Genomic DNA, 23,813 nt, shown 5'->3' with positions numbered 1-23,813 from the left:
CTGGAGACTAGAAACAAGAAGACATGAGACGAGAACAATCCGACAGGGAGTGACACGCAGACAGGACTTAAATACATGACGGGTAACGAGAGGCAGGTGGAAGGACTTCTATTACATAGATTGTGAGCAGACGCATGAGGGGAGGGGCAAGCATACAGACACGTGAACCGAAACTAAGACTTTAAAACAAGGAAACAAACTGTGACAGTTCTTGACAGTATTCCCCCTCAAGGGACGGCTCCCGAAGTCCCAAAAAGAAAAAACCCAAAACTGTCCAACAAGGGGCGGGAGGGAACGGGGAGGCAGCCGCACATCACACGCCGCCGAAGGCCGACTGGGTGACGGCTGCTGGATCCGTGCCGCCGGAACTGGTGACGGCCGCAGCATCCACGCAGTCGGAACTGGGTTGGGGGTGCGGCCGTACGTCTTGCGCCTCTGAAAGCAGACTGAGTGACGGCCGCTGGATCCGTGCCGCCGGAACTGGTAGCGGCCGCAACATCCGCGCCGTCGGAACTGGGTTGGCCGTGCGTCTTGCCCCGCTGAAGGCCGACTGGGTGACGGCCGCTGGATCCGCGCCGCCGGAACTGGTGGTGGCCGCGCGTCATGTGCCGCTGAAGGCCGACTGGGTGACGGCCGCTGGATCCGCGCCGTTGGAACTGATGGCAGCCGCAGGATCCGCGCCGTCGGACCTGGGTTGAGTGGCAACCATACATCTTGCATCGCTAGAATTGGGTCAGGTGGTGGCCGCTCGTCACACACCGCCGAAGGCCGACTGGGTGACAGCCGCTGGATCCGCGCCGCCGGAACTGGTGGCGGCCGCAGCATCCGCACCGTCGGAATTGGGTCAGGGGGCAGCCGTGCGTCTTGCGCCACTGGACCCCAGCTCGGTGGCGACCATGCAGCAGTTGCGGGAGCTGGCAACAACAGTTGGTCCAAGCGCTGGTCACTGAATTGGTCGAATTGCTTTGTCATGAAGTGAATGGAGCTAGGCGACCAAATGCAGCTTGGACCAGGGTTTATTGATGAACTCAAAAGACAAACTATAGATGCTCGTCTAGGGACGCGAATAACTGAACAGAAAGACTAGAACAGAACAGACTGGAGACTAGAAACAAGAAGACATGATACGAGAGACGAGAACAATCCGACAGGGAGTGACACGCAGACAGGATTTAAATACATGACAGGTAACGAGAGGCAGGTGATGGCGATTACATAGATTGTGAGCAGACACAGGAGGGGAGGGGCGAGCACACAGACATGCGAACCGAATCTAAGACTTTAAAACAAGGAAACAAGCTGTGACAGATCTTGACACCTTCAGAAGGAGGGCATGGAGGTGGCGCTGGAGCTATGGTCCACCTTCTTTTAGGACCTCAGCTGGGATCCCATCTGGCCCAGAGGCCTTGTTCTTCAGGCTCCTGATGGCATCTTGGACCTCTGCTAAAGTGGGAGGTTCACCCATGTCTTCCCTGATGGGACTCTGAGGGATGTGACTGAGGAAATCTGACTGAGTTGTGCTGTCACAGTTGAGGAGTTCCTGAAAGTGCTCTCTCCACCGGTTGTTTATGGACTCGTCCTTCAACAGCTCCTGCCCGTCCTTAGAGCGTAGGGCAGGGGTGTCAAAGTCAAATGGACGGAGGGCCCAATAAAAAATTTAGCTACAAGCCGAGGGCCGGACTGATCGAATGTTCATTGAATTTTTTTTTTAAATGACGCATGTAGTCTAGTGAACCTAATTGAACCTACTGAAAACCTAACAAATATATTCCAATATGATCAGATAAATAAAGCAATATTTTCTTATGGCTTTGTCAATAATCTTTAATTTTCAACAGACAGAAAAGACAAATTTCCTTTATATAAAAATCCCCATAACATGAACATTAAATGAAAGAAACCTGTATTATTCAAGGCACCATCAGTAACCTATATTTTCTATTTTAGCAAAAGTGAGCTAAATTTACTTCAAAGAAAAAAAATAATAGCAATTTTCTATCATCCACTCAACTGAAATATTTTTAAAATATAATTGGATTGAAATACAATAAAATAAAGTGCAGAAATCTGTTAATCAAAAACAACACTTTCCTCAAGGATAAGTAACATGCAGTGAAAAAAAAATATTAAACTTTAAGTTTTAAACTTGAACTGAGTAAAAACACAAACTTTAATCAGACAGTTTTTGATGAAATCCCCCTCCGTAAATGGCCGGGCTAATTTAGCGATCTCTTCTGCCAAAATAAAACTGGCCTTGACAGCAGCCTAGCCTTGTGTTTTGGCTTTTTAAAACAGAGCCTGTCGAGATTTGAGGCCTCGTTTTAATTCCTCGGCCTTCTGTAGCCTTTATTCCATGTCTATATTCTTGTTTTTGTCCGCGTGTTTCTTTTCATAATGTCTCAGATAATACTCTTTCAGTACCGCCACACTTTCTCCACACAGAAGACACACAGATTTTCCAGCTACCTCCGCGAACATATACTCCGACTCCCACCTTGTTTGAAACCCCCGGTTCTCAGTGTCCACCTTCCTTTTTGCCATTTATGATGGGTATCTGAGGGTTAATTTTACAGTTATGCTGACGACTGCTTTGCTAATAAACACTGAAATCAAGCAGCCTACTGCTCGGTGCTTCACCGTTGCATTGTGGGAAATGTAGTATTGGTGCGTGTGAAAGATCTGCGGGCTGCCGGCTTGCTGCGGTCTGCGGGCCGGTTCTAATAATAAATCAAGATCATCCCAAGGGCCGTACAAAACCTTCTCGCGGGCCGGATGTGGCCCGCGGGCCTTGACTCTGACATATGTGGCGTAGGGGATTTTGGCCGCGATGGCTTGGGCTGTAGACAGCCTTAGTAGCGCTGAAAAAGCCTCTGGTGTCACCAGAGTCTGCCAAACTCTGGGCGTAAGCCTTGGCTCTAGAGTGAGCCTGTCTCTTTGCTTTGCAGGTGATGTCATTTTGCCAGACACGAAAGGTTTCCCTTTTCTTGGAGATGAGCTGTTCTATCTCTGTGTCGTTCTCATCAAACCAGTCCTGATGCTTTCTGGACTTGTGCCCGAGAGTGGCACTGCAAGTATCAAGGATGGAAGACTTGAGCAGGGTCCAGTGTTCTTCAATGTCCTCAGGGTATTCCTGATTGAGGCTTTCTCCAAGAGAGGCCTGAAACAGCTGCAGGGTGGCAGTTTCCTTCAGGCTCTCAAGGTTTAGTCTCTGCCGGCTCTGCTTCTTTTGCAGTCTCCTCTTCCTCTTGAGTCTGATGGACATCGTGGATCGTATCAGGCGGTGATCTGTCCAGCAGGCCTCTGAATCCATCAAGGCTTTTGTGATGCTCAGGTCGCACTGATCCCTGGCTCTGACAATGACATAGTCAATAAGATGCCATTGTTTAGAGCGAGGGTGTCTCCATGAACCCTTGAGTTTGTTCTTCTGGCAAAAGATGGTATTGGTGATGGTAAGGTCGTGTTGAGCACATTTGCTAAGAAGCAAAACCCCATTGGAGTTGATGTTTCCAATGCCTTCCTTTCCAATGGTGCCCTTCCAGAGGTGGTGGTCTAGTATTGAAATCTCCCAACACAATGATCTTGTCCTCCTTGGGGATTTTTGACAATACCTCATCCAGACAGGCATAGAAGGTCTCTTTTTCTTCCTCTTCGGAAGCGAGGGTAGGTGCATAAGCACTAAGAACTGTTGCCGTCTGGTTGTTGGCCAGCACCAGACGGAGGGTCATCAGGCGCTCACTGATTCCCACAGGGAGTTCAGAGAGCTGACTGATCAGTTGGTTCTTGTTGGCACAGCAACCCCATGGATCCTAGGCTCATCTGTGGCCTTTCTTTTCCAGAAGAGAGTGTATCCACCCTTTTCCTCCTTCAGATGACCTTCCTCTGCCCGTCGGGTTTCTGAAAGAGCAGCTATGTCAATCTGGCATCTTCTCAGTTCCCTGGCAATGATGACGGTTCTCCTCTCCGGCCTATCACTGGTTACACTGTCCATTAGTGTGCGCACATTCCAGGCTCCAAAATTCATGTTTCTGTGTTTTTGACCGCATATTGGTGATCCCTCTGAACGCGGCAATCAGTCGGGAGGTTTGAGGCAGGCTATGTTTAGGGCACCTTTTCTCGCCCCTTCCCCGTCAGGGGTGAGCAGAGTGGATTCTAAAAAGGGCTGCTCAGTCGTGGATGCAGCTACCGAAGAGCCCTTTCTGACTCGGTCCAAGAGCCCAACGATCATCTAACATCCACTGCCTCATGTGCCAGCTTGTGACTAGGGGCTTCCAGACTTCACAATCCTGCCCCCGTTGCCACTTACTGGTTGCCACAGGACTTTAATCCGGGATGTAAGGTGGATTCCCTGAAAAAGACGCCTGTGCGTGACTTTGTTTAAAGTGGGGAGACTGATGCACAGACAGTCACCACACTGTCCTTGACAGATCGGGGTCAGAATCCAGTGGCATGGAGACCAAGACGATTGGTGACCCTTTTCTGCTGCAGCCTTCATCCGCCTTCCCAGCCGTTGTGATGCCTCCCCTTAGGTCAGCCATCATCTTCTGCCTGGTCCACCGTTGAGGTCTTCACTATTTACCCATAGCAGGAGCTGTTCACCCACAGCCAGGACAGTGGTTGATGGGCAGTCCACACACCGGTGAGCCTACATGCCACATCTCTGGGGCCCACTGCTGCTCCGAGATCCTGCACAACTTAACCTGGGACCGCAGGGTGCCAGTTGCCGTGTGTGGCCACGAGGAGGCATGTGCAAGTCTTGGCAATCGAGAGGCTGTGTACCGGCTGAGGAGGCTTATGCACTCGGCTCCTCTTTTCACCCCCGGAAACAGAGGGCGAGCCGGTGGCAGTAGCTGAAAACAGAAAAGTGGCAAGCAGAGGCAGCATGCAGCATGCACAAACTACAGGCACTACTACTCCAACACTACTGCACTGACGCATCACATGCCCTGTGTACTGATGGAAAACACACACACACACACAGTTTGTGGTCTTTTATTTGTAGATGAAGTCAATTCACCTATCCTTCACCACAAAAAGCTCTGTTACTTTGTTGTAAAAGTCCTTATTTTTCTTTAGTTTAGGCACATTTTCTTTAATTTTGGCCCCATGAAGTTCTGATGCCATCACAGCAGCTCTGTCATGTTTGATCTACTCGCTTTACACTACAGCTGTATTTCTCAAACACTCCCAAGACACAGGGGCTACAGCAGGGGCCCATCTATCATCACTCCCAAAAACGCCTGCTTCACTTACAGCTACTACATAGCGCAAAATAACAGAGCTCTGTGCTTTGTATGTGACAGCCGTTGTCTCGTGTACCTCTACAGCAGGGGTAGGCAATTCCGGTCCTCAAGGGCCGGTGTCCTGCATGTTTTCTATGTCACCCTGTTGCAACACACCTGATTCAAATGGTCAGATAATTGGCAAGGTCTGCAGAAGCTGGATAACAATCCTGATCATTCGAATCAGTTGTGTTGCAACAGGATGACATAGAAAACATGCAGGACACCGGCCCTCGAGGACCGGAATTGCCTACCCCTGCTCTACAGCAACAAATGGAGCAGCATTAATCACCCGTTGACTCACGTAAGGCCCCCCTCAGTGCGGCAGAATACTATCTGCCTCAACCTGTGACCTTTTACTGCGGTTGTATGTCCCATCAGCAAAACAAAGCATTTCACCTTTGTATTTGAACAGGAAATATGCAATTTCAGCGATTTGACAATAAAAATGTTCAAAATTTGTTATACCTAGAGATCAGTAGACAAATAATATTCATTTTATATTATTTTATTTTTACTTGTCTTGTCTGCCTCCTCTGACCGCACGTCCGTCCCTGTCCTTTCTAGATGGACAGCAAAAGGTTTCAGAAAAATAGCACACCTTTAAGGTCAACAGCAAGCCACTTCTGTCAAATACTGCACTGTTAAGACAAAAACGAAAATGTGTCTGCAAAATGGTGCACCATTAAAATGAACAGTGACAAGCAACGAGGCAATATTGCAGCGTTAAAGCAAATAGTGGGGAGCGCCTGGAAAACAGTACACCATTAAAACAAGCAACATCTGTCAGAAAGTGTGTTATTTATCCAAACAGTGGAGCCAAATAGTGCCTTGCTAAACAGCAAGGATGCGCTGGAAGATCGTGCACCAATTAGACAAACAGCGAGCAGCTTCTATCAAATAGTGCGCCATTGATCAAAACATTGGACAGCCACCACAAAATAGTGTCCTATTAAGAAACTCTGGCCAAGCATTTATTGGAAAAGCCAAACTGTGCAAAGGTAAACGCGGAGAAGTGGCGAACAAAAGTGCACCCGTATGTGACATGGCGAGAAGCTTCAGCTAAATAAAGCAGCACTGACTTACAGTGTCACATGGCTGGGATGAAGAGTGAGGCGTTTAGCTAAATAGCGCACCATCCACGGGCATGGAACAGAATAGTCCTGGCGTGCGTAAGCCAGCCAGGCAGCGGCTGAGCGACGTCTTCATCATTGTCAGTGTTGTGGAGCTGCTGCTAGGACTCCATTTCATGGCTGGCTTGATACACGTGTGACCTTGGCTACAGGGGTGCCAAAAAGGCACGTGTGCGTGCACTCTCGCACCAAGTCAGGCACTATGTCATCACCCCCACACCCAAAAAAAAAAAAAAACCCAGCATTGACAACTAATGATGCCGCATCAGTTCATAGCCAGGAGCAAAGTGTTCTACCGGTTGCCATGTAGAGCCTCAATCAAGCGCTGCTCCTCTTTGGCTGGACGGAGCAGCCCAGCAGGCTTCTTCTTTGTGTATGTGATGGCAACGGTAGCAAATAACGTGCCATTCGGTCCTTGAACAGCCAGCTGCTTCAGCCTGATAGTGCAGCATTACACTTGACAGTGAAAAGTTGCAGTGAAATAGTGCACCATGCCGCTAAGCAGTGAAAGTTGTGTAGCATTCAGCTAAAGCGTATCAGGAGTCGATTTGGGCGACATTTGCACTTTTGTGGTAAAAGACAACCCCCGTAATTCAGCTGTCAGTTTGTCTCGACAGCCCCCTGGAAAGAGCCAGACTGAATTTGGAGGGCATGCGCTCTGCTTGACCGCCATCTACGTGTAGCCGAGGCCCATTGTTGTCGTCGTTACGGTAACCCCCATGCCATCTTGTCTTTGCCGACCCGCTCGACAGACGGCGGCCAGCCGTCACTTGCCCAGCAGTCGCTCGCCCAGCCCTCGCTGACGCTGCAGAGCTTCCCGTACGGCAGCCGCGAGTCCGTGAACCTCGCCTACCAAACCGGTACGTCGCCCAGGACAAAGTGGCAAGCATCTTTTGGGTATGTGGGAGAAAACCACCAGTGGCCAGGTACTCCGGGTGAGGACGGACCTTTTCATCAACTGAAAAATTGGAAAACTCCAATTTGTTTTATTGCTGCAAATCTATCACTTGATAGACAAGAATCATTCCTGATTGGCCAATGAAACCTTTCATTTCAGTCCAGTAAATAACGAGGTCATTTTGCTTTCATTTGCACACTGAATTATCTGTAAAGCAAGGTGCCATTCCATTGAAAGTGCTAGCGATTTGGAATCGATACAAAAAAAAAAAAAACGCCCTCAGGACATTTCCGTACATTTGCATTGACATCACTATCATGAACTTATATAAAAGAACAAGGGTGCCAAAAGAGCAACAATGACAGTTGGCTCCAGTGGGACTTGTGATCAGTGTCTTCATGCCAACACGTTTGTGCAGGTCAGTTCCAGGCGGGCCAGTTCCAGCCGGCCATCCGCGTGGCCGACCTCCTCCAACACATCACACAGATGAAATGTGGCCAAGGCTATGGCTTCAAGGAGGAATACGAGGTCAAGCACACGCACACGCTTCATGATCACTGTCAATAGTATCACAAATGCTCAATTATGGCAAAATGAATGCCGTTTCTCCAAGTATGTTTTTTGAAAGAAAGAAAATGCCAATCAAAGAGTTTGAAGCAAAAAAGATGAGTCGATTTTTCCCCCAAAACGTGTCGTGTTTTGAGGCTTTTTTTTTTTTTTTACCTTTTATGACTGGCCCATGTTTTCAGGCTCTGGCGGAGGGACAGACGGCACCCTGGGAGACGGCCAAAAAAGACGACAATCGCAACAAGAATCGCTATGGCAACATCATCGCTTGTGAGTACTGCCACTTTTTGTTTTTCCACTTCTGATTCTTGTTGTTACCTTCAACTCGCTCTGTTGCCTTTGTGTCGTGAAGCTGTCGAGGAGGCTCACTTGGTTGTGCTATTTAAAGGCGCCCAACTTCAGCCCTCAAAGACCATCTGGTTTGGCATTTGAATCATTGCACCACTTTGACCAATTAATTGGAAGACGAGAGAGCTTTTGCTGTCGGCTGTTGCGTGAATGAAAAAAGGGCTAGAGACACCGGTATATGTATAAATCGGTTTTAGTTAGCTTATGGGCTTATAAATATAAATTGACGCTCGAAACAACGAAAAGGAAGCTGTTGCTCTGAAAAATATCATTTAAATTTGCCGCACAGACGAGTTTGACTGCACCGAGCCGCCAGCCGGAAGTGACGTCTCATGACGTCTCAAGTTGTACGCGTTTAGCTTCAGTGAATGTAAACAAAAAGAGAAGAAGGGCCAGCGCGGAGACGTCGGGCCAGGTTTGTGGCCAACCCAGCTCGCCTAGCCGTGCCTTCCATTATCCTGGCGTACGTTCGTTCGCGGGACGACAAGATGGGTTGAGTTCGCCTGATAGGATCCACGAACCGGACAGTGCGTGCCTGCTGTGTGCTCGTGTTCACAGTGGCCTGGTTGACTGTCATCTTTCCGGACTCTGCTGTGCATCGGGAGCGGCTAGCGTGCTATCACTCTTATTGTTCATCTTCTTGTTTTAATTTTCCTGTGTTGTTTACTTGTATGTGCGTTGTGAACTCTGTCTTGTCAACCTGGGATAGTGAGAAACGTAATTTCGATGTCTTTGTGTGTCTTGACATGCGGAGGAATTGACAATAAAGGAGACTTTGAGACTTTGACTTTGAAAAGTATGTCGAAGCGTGACGGGAGGGGCACAATTCAGAAAACGTGCTCAGCTCGTTGAAAAAATGCGATTTAAGAAATAAAATTAAAAATGCACCTAAAACCTAAACCAAACGCTGCAGATGTTCATTTCTCCATGCGCAGTGGTCAACTCGGCACTCTACTCTTTTTACTATGCCAACCTAACCACAGTGACGGGAGAGGCACAATTCAGAAAACGTGCTCAGCTCGTCGAGAAAATGCGATTTCAGCAATAAAATTAAAAATGCTTATAAAACCTAAACCAAACGTTGCAGGTGTTCATGTCTTCATGTCTCGAGATCAACTCGGCACTCTAAAGCCCCCAAGAGCACTTTTTACTATGCCAACCTAACCAGAGTGACGGGAGGGGCACAATTCAGAAAATGTGCTCAGCTCAGCCCAAGTGAACTGCTAGATTCATCATATTCTGCGTCAAAAGAGGTTTCTGAATCGGATAAAATGATGCTAATATTGCCGCTAGAAACGGAGCTGTCGCTATCATCTGCCATGTTGTTTGGGTTTGTTGACATCCAGATGTACAACTTGTGACGTCACAGTAATGGCGCCGCCAGTTTGGCTTCGTGCGGGACCCGATCGATAAACTGGCATTTCATTTCAGCTTTATTCTTAGTAATCGGTGTCCATTTTTAATTTCCAATGCGGCAAATGTGTTCACTTTATACATTCTATCAAATTCCGTTCTAATTGAAAAAAAAAAGGGATGTCTCTAGCCCTTTAAGTGCCATTGTCGGCAGCTTGACTGACAAAAAACAACCGTTTGTAAAAGAAGCAAAATAGCAACTCGCCAGGGCCCAAATGCATTTTTCTCGCTTTTCCCAAAAAGTGCTTGGGTGCTTGGTACGTTGATGCTGTCTGATGAGCGTTCAAGAGTCTGTCACAAATGACTCAAGTAGCCACCCCCCAAAAAAAAAATCAGCCCCTCGGATGGCGTGTGACATTTGCTGTCATGAACAGACGTGTCTCAAGCAAACATGGTCCAAAAGACAAAATTGTTCATTCCGCCATGACTTTTTATGATTTTGTCCCGCAAAACCCGTCACCTCCATACTACGTGGGCCATTTTGGCTCAACGTGGCGGACCTTTTGGCACATTGAAATTTGGTAGACGTGTGGACGGAGCCTCTGCAACATGTCTTGGCGAGCTGTGCCTGACAAACATCAGCTGCGTGCCGTTGTACTCGCAAATGGCCAGACCAACACCAGGTGGAAGGAGTCTTCTTCATGATGTCATAGCATTGCCGAGGCTGGACACGTGTGTGTCAACATTCCCAAGTGCTCTGGCACATCGGCTGGAGGGAGCTGTGGACTTAATAGGCTATTACACACTCTAATACCCTCCACCACAAACACACACACAAACATACAGCCTGTCATAGGCGATGTGGTCCATACGCCACACAAACAGGTTTGCACGCACACGTACTCAGCACAGCAGTCAGTCTATTAAAGTTGCTAATGCCTCGAGCTTGGCGGCAAGTTTAGCGATTAGCGAGCTTCATGACGGATGCGAGCGGAGCGGATGAGGTGTGTGCACGTGTTAGTGTGAATGTTGAAGATTTGGGCAGAGGAGGCAATAAATCAAGAGTCTTGTTCAGCGCTCGCAAGCCATAAACATCTGCACTTGACACATTACCTTGGCAAAGACCTGCCGCTAGCCGGACCACGGCACTCACTCACGCAACCTCTTGGTCTTTGAACATTATTTATTGTTGATTTTGCATTTCCAGTTAGCCCCTCAGCCAGCATAATTGCAGTGCACGACACATCCGTGTCTCTTATTTTCACAACACAAAAAAAAACAATCTTCTGTCCGGCGGCTGCCCCATGGACCGAGGTCAGCTCCAGTCCAAGTTTCCCTCCGCTATAATCGTCCAGTAACTACCAGTTACCAGACTTTCTTTTTTATACTGAATGTTTAAAAAAAAAAAAGGATGTGCAGAGGAGGTTGATCACATCCAGAGGAGAGCGAGTCTCGGCAGAAGAATCGCACTTGTTAATGACCAACTTACTAACAGTTGCCCTCCAACTTGACAGCTCACTCACAAATAGTAGGCATTCTCTACTTGGGCATCGGTGCTCCCGCTTCGCTGGAACACAATACAATCGTCAGCGGCATTGGACGACATTGGACGACATTGGATGACATTGGACGCCATTGTGCGTTTTGCTAGTTTTGCTCACATGCGGCCAAGCTGCGTTTGCGAAAGGGAGCGGTGCAGATGCAGCGCGCTGTTGGTGGGCGTGACTTGAGGCCTGTTGTGTTTGTTTGCTTGTCCGTGGTGCCATCTGACCCCTCAGACGATCACACACGAGTGCGACTACAGCCGGTGGACGGGGAGCCCCTCTCCGACTACATCAACGCCAACTTCATTGACGTGAGTTCAAGTTCATCAACTTGCTTTGACTTGGCGGCATGAAATTTGCCCCCTAAAACATTGTTGAATTGACTATTGATGCACGAATACAACCTTGACTCTTGAAGATGGGATGACGATAATTTGGATAGGAAATGGAGATGCAGAAAGCATGTGAGCTTTTCCAAATGACAAGCATTCGTTTCACTCTTGTTGAACTCGCTCTGCACAGCACACGGCAAGAAAACGTGTCGAGCTCTTGTTAATTGTTCACACTCATCGCCGGCCGTGAAGTCTTTTGTCATTCATTAAACCGAGCCATACGTACTTTGACTAATAAGTTGAAATGATAGATTTGGAAAAACTGGAACTTCGGAATATCCATCCATCCATTTTCTGAACCGCTTAGTCCCCACGGGGGTCGCAGGCGTGCTGGAGCCTATCCCAGCCGTCATCGGGCAGTAGGCGGGGGACACCCTGAACCGGTTGCCAGCCAATCGCAGGGCACACAGAGACAAACAACCATTCGCACTCGCACTCACACTCACACTCACACCTAGGGACAATTTGGAGTGATCAATCGGCCTACCAAGCATGTTTTTGGGATGTGGGACGAAACCGGAGTGCCCGGAGAAAACCCACGCGGGCTCAGGGAGAACATGCAAACTCCGCACAGGGAGGGCCGGAGGTGGAATCGAACCCGCACCCTCCTAACTGTGAGGCGGACGTGCTACCCAATGCGCCACCGAGCCGCATTCCATATTCCGAACTTCGGAATATGGAATGCTTTTTCATGTTGTATGATTATTATCTTTGCATTTGTGATGATGAATATGATTTTCAATTGTTTTCAAGCGTTTGTGTTATGTGTCCCTCAGGGCTACCACCGGCCCAGACATTACATCGCCACACAAGGTAACGCAGCGCAAATGACGCCGCCGTGCGTGTGCACATACATGCTCACGCATCAGGGTCCTTTTGGCAGGATGCGATTACCTCAACCTCCAAAATTTAAGTAGTCCGATCACAGAAGAAAAAAAATGCCCTGGACAAATTTAAGAGACCATTACCTGAAAGCCTCCAACCTGCTCTCAGCTACTGCACCTTTTAGCGTGTACGACGTGCGTATGTGTGTGTGTGTGTGTGTGTGTGTGTGTGTGTGTGCGTGCGTGCGTGTGTGTGTATGTGTGTGTGTGTGAGACATGTTCACAGGAGTGTTTCATGTGTGCATATGTACTTGGTTTGTGTGTGCGCTAGGGCCCATGCAGGAGACAGTGAGGGATTTCTGGAGGATGGTGTGGCAGGAGAACTCGGCCTCCATCGTCATGGTGACCAACCTGGTGGAGGTGGGCAGGGTGAGTTGCAAAGGTGTGCTGACAGTAATGCTAATGCCAGCATAACCGACGTCGCCCCTGCAGTCATAAAATGAAAGAACAGCACAAAGTTGTATTTGAATGTTGATTTTATTTGCTTATGTTTTTTTAAGCATCCTACCAGCTGGCTTGGTGCCCTAATTTGAAACCCAACTCTGTAAATTTGAAGCCAAAGCCTGCCGTGCAACATGACCTTGAGACCATAAACCTCTGTCGAAACCCTCATTTAAAGCCTTTGCATGAAAGCCTCATTTCAAGCCCAAACTTTGCACGTATGTAGGGCTGGAAGTCCGGAAAAGCCTCATTTGAATCCAAGTCTGGTCTCAGATTAGAATTCTAAACTTCTGGCTCTTTTCGGGAGCCCCACCTCTTGTGTGACAGGCTCATTGGAATCCGGGCTGACCTCCGGTGTTTGTGTGTGTCTTTAGGTCAAGTGTGTCCGCTACTGGCCAGACGAGACGGAAGTTTACGGCGACGTCAAAGTCACGCTGGTGGAGACGGACCCGCTGGCCGAGTACGTCGTCCGCACCTTCACCGTGCAGAAGGTGAGCGGGGCCGAGACCAGAATCCGATTGCGATGCACTCGCCGAAGCCATCGGTGTCCTTTCTTTGCTTCCGCTGGACAATTTCAACTTCAAGAAGGTTCCCAAATGTGATAGAATTAATGAACATTGTTTGATGTGAATTTTGCCGCCAACAAGGTTTTAACGGTTTTTAGCTAGTTTGGTATTGCTGGACCCGGCGTTTGCGCTTTTTAACCCCAGCTCACGTGTGACCGTACCGGCCGCAGCCACGGCCGCCCTTGTTGTGCTTTTCATAGCCGATCAACAACCGGCATTTTTGACATTTCAGTTCAAAGGAACAGATGTCCTTTTCTGGAGTTTCTTGGGTACTCTGGGGAAAAAAAGCTTTATGCTTGTCGAACTGTTTGATCATCTACGAGATGGCGATATATGAATGATGGTACCTCGGCACACCACACCATAGACACACAGCTAACCTAGAAAGCTACGTTGTGCTAGCAAGCGAAATAATGTGTGTGTATGCGTGTGTCTGCGTGTGTCTGTGTGTGCGTGCGCATATATGTACACACTATAAAAACACAGGAACATCTTTGCAAATGATGAGGATGGATGGACGGATGGATACGTAGATATTTGGTCAGTTTGTTATCTAATTACGGAAAAGGGTATATAAACCATACAGAATTTTACCTACGTTTTTTTCGGTCACTGAGTCCAGTCCATGTTCTCCATTTTAGTTTGCGTGATGGTGTTTCTTATTTCTCTGAGGCGGTGCGTCTTTCCTTTCTATTGCTTGGGCGACATCATTGCCCTTGTCATCCTCTTCGGGGCCTGCCCTTCCCATAGATTTGTGAGGAGTGTTGGAGAGGAAGAGCGAGTTGCCATTATTTCTTTTCTTCCCCCCCGGTGGATCCATACCACTGGGCACCTCTCTCCTCAATAATTCACCAGGATCGATTCTACCCGCAGAGCCGCAGACTGTGCGGCTCCTCAAATGAGAGGCTTTGGTCCTTCTCACTTCAGAGTCTGTCAGGTCATTCGAGCTGCCGTCCGTTGTCAGCATTCATACGCCAAAGAACACCACTTGGCTGTGGCTCCAAGACTCGTTTGGGCTTTGACAAGCGTTTGCGATCGGAGCTTTCCACGCAGCGTGTCCTTCAAAGGCGGCAGATGTGTTTGAAAAAAGAAAAAACTTGTGGAGCTACACGTTAATATTTGGTACAACAGTGGTCATATCATAAGCACTGTAACGAAGCGCATCGCAGATGCGCAGCCACAAGAGAGGCTAACCCCACAGCGGTGGGCGAAGAAGGAGTTGCTCTTGTCTCTAATTTGTCTGTTTTTTTCTTGCAGAAGGGTCACCATGAGCTCCGAGAGCTGCGGCAGTTCCACTTCACCAGCTGGCCAGACCACGGCGTCCCTTGCTATGCCACCGGGATGTTGGGCTTCATACGGCAGGTCAAGTTCCTCAACCCGCCAGACGCCGGGCCCATCGTGGCTCACTGCAGGTACGTCAACGTGCGGCACAGCCATAGCCACAGCACAGGGGAAAATTGTACAGAGCCGACACAGAATTCAGCACAAAAACAAATGCTGGGCGGACACCGAAGCATTTTCACAGTCTCAGACTAAAACCTGAGTCTTAAGAAAGGAGTTTTGCCGGGGTCCCTGCACGCGTGCCTTTTGTGTGAGGCGGTCATCTCTGACGTATCTCTGATGCCATCAATCATCAAGACGATGGTATGATGAAATAGTTCAATAAAAGCAAATCATTCCTAGCTTGGGATTCTGCCTTTTGTAGCCGAGAAAACAAAGAATTTCGTCGCAGTCTTGTCACGAGTGAGTGTGCAAAGCGCAAGCACGCTTGCTGTAAAAGCGCAATCTGAGACCAAAACTTGTCTTGAAAAACAGGCACGAGAGGATCGCACATCCTGTCAAAGTGTATGCCGAGCGTCACACTGGCCAAACGTGGAAGAGGGTTAGGTTGCATTCCTCACCGGCTTCCTTCAAACGTCATCTGTGGTAAATTGGGGATCATTGCGAGCGTTGAGAAAAGTCATTTGGGGTGCCGCTGTGTGCAATCGCTCTCCACACTTTTTCAGCCCTTGACGACGTACCAATTGCTCACTTTTTCCATCTTTTTGTTTTTACCATGCGCACGCACACACACACTCGCACACAAAGTGTTGCTGAGTCGACATTAATCACTCGGGTGACAGGTAATCTGGGGAGGCTCTCCCTCCCTCCACCCACCTTTCTCTCCTCTGTCTCGTGGGGGCCGTCTCATCCATCCATCCATCCATCCATCCATCCATCCATCCATCCATCCATCCATCCATCCATCCATCCATCCATCCATCCATCCATCCATCCATCCATCCATCCATCCATCCAGCCATCCATCCATCCATCCATCCATCCATCCATCCATCCATCCATCCATCCATCCATCCATTTCTCTCGCATGTGCCACCTAAACATGAGGGGTGCGGCGCTAGGCAGCAAAACATTGAAACGTTGGCCATGGGATAAGCCTCCCCAATGGATTTTGCTGCTTTATTTGACACGGCTGCTGCATTTGGGGGCCACCATGTACGTGCGAGCTGGCACTGAAAAGCACTCCTCCCTGGCATCCGATGGCTCTTGTGCCCAAGTTGGCACTGACTGGAGGCGGCCACACTTGTCAGAGCCATTCACATCAGTTAGGCTTAAGTGTACTTAGGCAGAAGTGGGGAACATGTCTTTATTTAACGTTTCAAACTAAAGTCAGCTCTTCAACCGAGGCGTCGGGATTCCAAGTTAAACTCGACTTTGGATTTTGTAGCAGGCTTTAAAACGAGGCAGAAGGTTAAAATTAGCGTTTCCAACTAGGCATTTGCATTTATGTAACGTGTGGCTAAACCATCCACTGCATGCGCGCGCGCCTCAACAGCCATCTGCGGCCACTTCCCAGAAGGAAAATCCAAGTTTGTTGCACTTTTGATCCAAGTGGATAGATGAGTAGCCTTTCAATTCATTTCACTTGTTGATTTGAAAACTCACCAAAACATGTTTTCAACAACACCTCCATGGGTTGTTTGTGGCAAAACAACTCAGTCAACTTGAGCTGAGCTCCTGGGTCACTCCAAACTGGCTTGCTTTCAAGCCAGCATTTTGAAGGCCGTAACATTCAAGTCCCTTTTTTATTGCTAACCTGAATCATTTGTCTTTTCCTTTTCACCACACTCGATCATATTCTTCATGCATTAATCCAGTTGATCTTATTCTCAACAAAGCAACACAAAGATCCCCAAACGCCAGCTGAAAGTACAGCCTTCACTTGGTACAAGGTGGTTGAAGTAAATTTTTTAGCACCAAGACAAAGCAGTAAGTCGAGTGCTCCAAACGTGTTGGGACACAAAGTCAAGAAACAAGAGTCACTCAGAACGGACTAAAGTCAGCACAGTGCAGCAACTGATAGTGATTTGTGTCTGTTGCTGCCGGCAGCGCGGGCGCGGGCCGGACCGGCTGCTTCGTGGCTGTGGACATCATGCTGGACATGGCTGAGAACGAGGGCGTGGTGGACGTCTTCAACTGCATCCGCGAGCTCAGGTCGCAAAGGGTCAACATGGTGCAGACGGAGGTGAGGACGGTAAACGGACGCTCACAACAGACTTCTTTGATCTTCTCCAAATCTTTTGCGGGCGACAGATGCCACACGTTGGCACGTGAGTTCAATACCGTTCCAAACCTTTGACGTCACCTTCAGAACATAAGACAGCGAAGCGCACCAGCCGGCCAGCTGCGTACCGTTGAGTGACAAATAGTGTGGGCAGGCGGGCGGCCATGTTAAGCGAGTGGTGTCAGTGTGGAGGCTGGTGGATGCTTCTTTTTGGTGGAACAGTGGCTGCTGTATAGGCACGCGTGCGTGTGGCAATGGGCACAAGCGAAACGCTTTTGATACATCTCCCCACCGCCAGGGCCGCGATCAACATTCAGCGCAGCATAGTTACGATGCGTGCGGCCAAGTGGGCGGAGAGGGCGTCGACATTAGCATGCGGCGTGCCGGCCCCGGCACAAAGAGCGCGTTTGATCCCGAGCACGCCTCCATTTTCAGCTGCCGGCCAACGATGACTCGCAAAAAAATCCCTGGTGACGCTTTGGATCGGAAGGGGCCAAATGAACCAAAATTGGCCCCCGCCTCAGAGTAGACGTGGCTTCATGAGGTTTTCGACGATGACGTGTGTCGGCCAAATTTCACATGACCAAGTCTGACCCTTTTCAGTGGGCTGCATTTTGAATTTGAGAGCCGCTAAGACCTGAGCGCCACAATTCTCCTATTCTTGTGTGCGTGTGTGTGTGTGTGTGTGTGTGTGTGTGTGTGCGTGTGTGTGTGTGTGTGTGTGTGTGTGTGTGTGTGTGTGTGTGTGTGTGTGTGCGTGTGTGTGTGTGTGTGTCAAAAGTTAAGTCAAAGTCAAAGTCTGCTTTATTGTCAATTTCTTCACATGCCAAGACACACAAAGAGATCGAAATTACGTTCCCACTATCCCACGGTGACAAGACAGTTCACAATGTACATACAAGTAAACAACACAAGAAAAATAAAACAAGAAGGCACAATCAATGGATAAATAAGAGTGATGAATAAATAATAAATAAACAAATAACACAATAAATTAGTGCAGGACGCTACGCAGAAGGGGGAAGAGAGTTCAGGATCTTAACAGCCTGGAGAATGAAGCTGTTGGTGAGTCTGGCGGTGCGGGAGCGCAGCCTCCCGTACCTCTTCCCAGAGGGCAGAAGATCAAACAAAGAGTGAGCGGGGTGACTCACATCACTCACAATCGTGGCCGCCTTGCGGGCGAGATGGGAGGCGTAAATGCCCTTCAGGGAGGGGAGTGAAGCACCAATAATCTTACTAGCCATGTTCACTATGCGCTGCAGGGCCTTCATGTTGTATTCAGTGCAGCTACCACCCCAGACAGCGATACAACTGGAGAGGACGCTCTCAATTGTGCCACGGTAGAATGTAGTCATGACGGCCGGAGGAACACTTGCTCGCCTGAGTTTCCGCAGGAAGTACAGGCGGCGCTGAGCTTTCTTCACCAGTGACGGACCAGGAGAGGTCCTCACTGATGTGCACCCTCAGGAGTTTGGTGCTGCTAACCCTCTCCACCACAGCACCGTCGATGGTCAGCGGCAGGTGTTGGGTGTGACCCTTCCGGAAGTCAACAACAATTTCCTTGGTCTTGTTGACGTTCAGCAGGAGGTTGTTGTCCCTGCACCATGCGGTCAGAAGGTCAACCTCCAACCTGTACTAGTCTTGTCGCCCTTGGTGATGAGACCCACCAGAGTCGTGTTGTCAGCAAACTTCACTATGCGGTTGTCGCTGCAGGACGCAGTGCAGTCATGCGTCAGCAGGGTGAAGAGCAGCGGACAGAGCACACAGCCTTGGGGGGCCCCGTGCTCAGCGTGATGCTGGCGGAGATTTTGTCGCCAACACGTACCACCTGAGGCCTCTGACAGAGGAAGTCCAGTAGCCAGTTGCGGAAGTAGGTACTGAGGCCCAGCAATCTCACATACGAGTCCCTACTCTCCAGGTGGGTGAGGGCCGAGTGGAGGGCAGAGCAGATGGCATCCTCAGAGGACCGTACGCAAACTGGAAGGGGTCTAAGGTGGGGGGGGAGAATGGATCTGATGTGCTCCAAGACAAGGCGCTCAAAGCACTTCATGATGGGCATCAGTGCCACGGGGCGGTAGTCATTGAAGCAGGATGGAGCAGGCTTCTTCGGCACAAGTATGATGGTGGCAGCCTTGAAACACGAAGGGACAATGGCCTGCTGCAGGGAAATGTTAAAGATGTCCGTGAAGACACCCGCCAGCTCCCCAGCGCAGTCCTTCAGCGCTCGACTTGGGATGTTGTCAGGGCCCGCCGCCTTACGGGTGTTGATAGCGGCAAGCGCCCATCTCACGCTGTCGGCAGAGAGGCACAGGGGCTACTCGTGTGGAAGGGGAGTGGTCTTCAGCGGGCAAGTGCTGTTCTGAGCGTCGAAGCGAGCATAGAAGCTTGTTAAGATTGTTAAGCAGACGGACGTCGCCCTCACAGCTCTGCGGCGCGGGCTTGTAGATGGTCTGAATGCCCTGCCAAAGGCTCCGTGCGTCCCTGCTGTCCTTGAAGTGGGCGGTAATCTTGCAAGAGAACGCCATTTTCGCTTCCTTGATGCCCCGGGAAAGGTCGGCCCTCGCTGCCCTCAAGCCAGCCTCATCCCCCGCTCTGAAGGCTTCGTCCCTGGCCCTCAGCAGCCTGAGGACAGCCCCGTCAGCCATGGCTTCCAGTTAGCCCGAGTGACGATGGACTTCGAGTGAGTCACATCATCAATGCACTTTGTGACGTAAGAGGAAACAGAGTCAGTATACTCCTCTATGTCTGTCCAATCGTTGCAAGTGGCCGCCCGCTTAAACATGTCCCAGTCAGAAGTGCCAAAGCAGTCTCGAAGCGCATCAGAGGCAACCTCAGGCCACACCCGTACGTACCCGCTTGCGAACCGGCCTGGATGCTTTCACCCTTTGTCTGTATGCAGGCAAAAGCATAACAGTGAGATGGTCAGAAAGTCCAAGATGGGGGAGGGGGGCGGCCTTGAAAGCTCCTTTATGTGTAGAGTAGACCAGGTCCACGAAGCTGTCACCACGTGTTGGAAAATTAACATGCTGGTGAAGCCTCGGAAAAACAGACTTCAGGTTAGCATGATTAAAGTCCCCAGCGAAGATGGTGAAACCGTCAGGGTGCGCCGTCTGTTGTTCACTGACGGCCTGGTACAGTTCACTAAGAGCCGCGATCCTGTCGCCTTCGATGTTGGAAGGCGGGATGTATACGGCGACTAGCAGAATCACAGTAAATTCCCTCGGCAGGTAAAAAGGACGGCACTTAATGACCACAAACTCCGCCAGTGGCGAGCAGTGCCTGCATAGCACTACGGAGTCCCGGCACCATTCGTCACGGACGTAGACGCATATTCCACCTCCTCGCGACTTTCCCCCTCTCACAATGGCACGGTCTGCCCGATAGCACGCTAGCCGCTCCAGATGCACAGCAGAGTCCGGAATGTTGACAAGTCAACCAGGTCTCAGTGAACACGAGCACACAGCAGTTACGCACTGTCCGGTTCATGGATCACAGCAGGCGAACGTAATCCATCTTGTTGTCCAGCGAACGAACATTCGCCAGAAGAATGGAAGGCACGGCCAGGCGAGCTGGGTTGGCCGCCAGCCTGGCCCGGACGCCTCCGCGCTTGCCCCTCTTCTGCCTCCTCGCACACCGCTTCCGACGCATTCCAACCAGGGGAGGAATAGCAGGCGAGACCGGCGACGCACCAGGACGGAGCAGTCCGAGCGCCTTTAATGTCTCCGCATCAAAGTCCAGAACGCCACAAAACCCACTTTCGCCGATGTTGAGCAGAACCTGCCTGCTGTACCTGTAGCACGACGTATCACGACGAGACGAACACATAAAACTGTCGGACAAACACTCATTAAACGAACAAAACACCGTATGGGCGGGACAGAGAGAGGTCGCTGCGTGTGCACGCGCCGCCATCTTGTGTGTGTGTGTGTGTGTGTGTGTGTGTGTGTGTGTGTGTGTGTGTGTGTGTGTGTGTGCGTGTGTTTGTGTGTGTGTGTGCGTGTGTGTGTGTGTGTGTGTGTGTGTGTGTGTGTGCGTGTGTGTGTGTGTGTGTGTTTTTTGAACTTTTGAGTCATGTTCAGCCCAAGATGGTTTTTTTTTTCCAAATTCATTTGGGCGCGTCCGATCCGAAGCCAATCACACACTTGTTGTTTGCCTCGAGACCCTCATTTGCTGCAAATCTCAGGTTGGCAAGTCAGTCGCCACCTCTGAATTTGACGTCGGAGCCAATTCTGTCAAGGTTAACGTGGGCCTGATGAGTGCACATGACGCCTACATGGGCCTTGTGTTTGTCCAGGAGCAGTACGTGTTTGTCCACGATGCCATCCTGGAAGCATGCCTGTGCGGCAACACCGCCATCCCCGTGTGCGACTTCCGAGCCGTCTACTACAACATCAGCAGGCCTGACCCTCAGACCAACTCCAGTCAGATGAAAGACGAGTTTCAGGTCAGAACCTCCGAGGTCTCAGAAAGTAAACTTCAGCCATACAGAGAGAGCAAATACACATGCAAAAATGTTTGTAATCCTTTCACCCATACATTTCAACTCACCACGTGGTTTTGCGTAAAGCAATTCTAAGTCCAGCTGTCAAGGAACGGGCGCTCATTGAATAGGTTCAGTCCGTTAGCTCAATGCCTAATGGGCTCTAAGCGTGCGAGTGAGCCTGAAACTTCGGGTGAGGCGTGAAGCAGCGACACGTGTGCACACACAAGACTGCGTGGCGCATTCCAGGCTTCTTCCCTTTGGGCAGACCCTCAACATAGTGACCCCGAGAGTGCGGCCGGGGGACTGCAGCGTAGGTCTGCTGCCCCGCAACCACGACAAGAACCGCAGCTTGGATGTCCTCTCGGCCGACCGCTGCCTGCCGTTTCTCATCTCGATGGATGGCGAAAGCTCCAACTACATCAACGCGGCACTCATGGATGTAAGTGGCACTCGTCGTGCCGAGCGTCGCGCCGACGCTCACTCACTCGCTATGACCGCTTCACTCCCCCGCAGAGCCACAAGCAGCCGGCGGCCTTCATCGTTACCCAGCATCCTTTGCCCAACACCATGGGCGACTTCTGGAGGCTGGTCTTTGACTACAACTGCTCCTCCGTCGTCATGCTCAACGAGTTGGACGCTGCCCAGGTAGCGTGACAGTCGTCGCTTCCAAAGCCATCAGGCATGGATGCGATCTCTGCATCTTGCCATGAATGCCGCGGCTCCTCTCGGACAATGGAAGGGGATGCAACAGGTGGCACTAATGAACCCCCCCCCCCCCCCCCTCTTTGGGCAGTTGTGCATGCAGTACTGGCCCGAGAAGAGCTCTTGCTGTTATGGTCCTGTCCAGGTGGAGTTCATCTCGGCGGACATTGACGATGACATCATCAACCGCATCTTCCGTATCTGCAACATGGCCCGAGTACGAGTCTCTGTCGTCCCCGCCCCCGATAGTTCTCGCCAACTGACGGCTTTTCTCCTCAGCCTCAAGACGGCTACCGGCTGGTGCAGCACTTCCAGTTCATTGGCTGGCCGGCCTACAGGGACACGCCCCTTTCCAAGCGGTCCGTCCTGCAGCTGGTGCGGCAACTAGCCAAGTGGCAGGAGCAGTACGACGGCGGGGACGGCCGCACGGTGGTGCATTGCCTGTGAGTGGCGCAACAGACGGACGCGAGCGACTCCACCCGGCAAACGTGGACTTTCGCTGTCCATTTTCTCTGAGCGGGGCAAGATGAGCTGCACAATGGCCCAATGCGCTTTGCCAGACTCACGCGGCAGCTAACGTGTGGGTCACGTGACCTGGGGTAGCCCTCTCCTTTGCGGCCTCGTCTCGTGCTTGCTTGCACAAATTGCGCCTTTCAACATTTTCATGTTCGTCGGCGTTTCATTTGTCAGCTATGTTCACCACCCAGACTGACGTCTTTTGTTTTGTTCAAGACGGTAAAATGTCACGTGACGTGTCCGTTCGTACTCGCTGCCACGGCCATTAAATTCAAAACACCACTTTTCCTCCCCCGAGGTCGCCCGCCGCTGAGACACTTTTCCATCCGACTTGAAAGCTTGAATGGAAAGCGCCAGATCTTCTACACGCCTTTGAGAGCGAAAAGAATAGCGGATGGCATATGAAATGCCCTCCGAAGCAACGATGAGCGCAGGTCGCATATGGATGACCTGCAGAGTCTCCTTATTACCCTCCTTGAATACCTCTGGGGCCTGAATTTCACCACCCACTCAATAAAGTTTCAATCAATCAATTATAACCTCCACTCACCTGCACCGGTGTCCTAACATCCTAACTAACATCTGAGCAGGCGAAAAACAACCATATTGTGCTTGTTCAGCTTTGGGGGGCAAGGGGGCATTTGAGCTTATTCCAGTCCTGTCAAATGCAGTGCAAAAACTCAAAGACGAGCGCACGTGCACCTTTCTCGACATTTATTTGATGTCAAATTTGCCCAGCAGTCTCGTCAGTGGACAAGAATTCAAAAGTTCAGCTTGTGTCTTTGATGTTGCCGTTGCGTGCGTTGCCGCCCCTCTGTAAATGGCATTGCACTCGTCTTTGATTGAGACAAACGCACCTAGTCACTCAAGAGATTTTGATAGCACTTGGATGAACATGTCTTTGACGCGCAAAGGGTGAGGCCCCTTGAATAATTTGTTGCCTTCCCGCTCGGGCGCAGGACCGGCGGCGGCCGTTCGGGAACCTTCTGCGCCATGTGCAGCATCAATGAGATGATCCGGCAGCAGAACATCGTGGACGTTTTCCACACCGTCAAGACGCTGCGCAACAACAAGACCAACATGGTGGAGACCATGGTCAGCGAGCGGCCAATCTCTCTCCTGCTCTCGTTTCTCCCCAGCCA

The 23,813-nt window shown here is 50.3% G+C and overlaps 1 protein-coding gene across 13 annotated transcripts in view; it reads left to right on the top strand.

Annotated features, from left to right (window-relative positions):
* The window catches only part of ptprt (protein tyrosine phosphatase receptor type T), a 126,012-nt gene that overhangs the window by 76,356 nt on the left and 25,843 nt on the right, over positions 1 to 23,813 (top strand). For 9 of the 13 annotated variants that reach the window (XR_007484675.1, XR_007484674.2, XM_068652463.1 and 6 more), the window contains 15 exons: positions 7,165 to 7,272; positions 7,729 to 7,838; positions 8,060 to 8,147; positions 11,348 to 11,433; positions 12,291 to 12,327; positions 12,670 to 12,767; positions 13,214 to 13,330; positions 14,663 to 14,817; positions 16,796 to 16,931; positions 21,265 to 21,414; positions 21,719 to 21,892; positions 21,967 to 22,098; positions 22,247 to 22,372; positions 22,435 to 22,598; positions 23,631 to 23,766. Coding sequence is in view for 11 of the 13 variants with exons in the window: in XM_068652463.1 (XP_068508564.1) it covers positions 7,165 to 7,272; positions 7,729 to 7,838; positions 8,060 to 8,147; positions 11,348 to 11,433; positions 12,291 to 12,327; positions 12,670 to 12,767; positions 13,214 to 13,330; positions 14,663 to 14,817; positions 16,796 to 16,931; positions 21,265 to 21,414; positions 21,719 to 21,892; positions 21,967 to 22,098; positions 22,247 to 22,372; positions 22,435 to 22,598; positions 23,631 to 23,766 (1,817 nt within the window). In the remaining 2 variants the exon portion in view is untranslated. The remainder of the gene's footprint in view (positions 1 to 7,164; positions 7,273 to 7,728; positions 7,839 to 8,059; positions 8,148 to 11,347; positions 11,434 to 12,290; positions 12,328 to 12,669; positions 12,768 to 13,213; positions 13,331 to 14,662; positions 14,818 to 16,795; positions 16,932 to 21,264; positions 21,415 to 21,718; positions 21,893 to 21,966; positions 22,099 to 22,246; positions 22,373 to 22,434; positions 22,599 to 23,630; positions 23,767 to 23,813) is intronic. The other 4 variants (XM_049734239.2, XM_049734240.2, XM_049734241.2 and 1 more) reach the window with 1 other exon arrangement.

Source organism: Syngnathus scovelli, chromosome 11 (assembly GCF_024217435.2).
Source record: "Syngnathus scovelli strain Florida chromosome 11, RoL_Ssco_1.2, whole genome shotgun sequence".
Classification (NCBI taxonomy): Eukaryota; Metazoa; Chordata; class Actinopteri; order Syngnathiformes; family Syngnathidae; genus Syngnathus; species Syngnathus scovelli.
The sequence above is the reverse complement of the archived record's forward strand: the minus strand, read 5'-3'. Positions and strand labels throughout refer to the sequence as shown.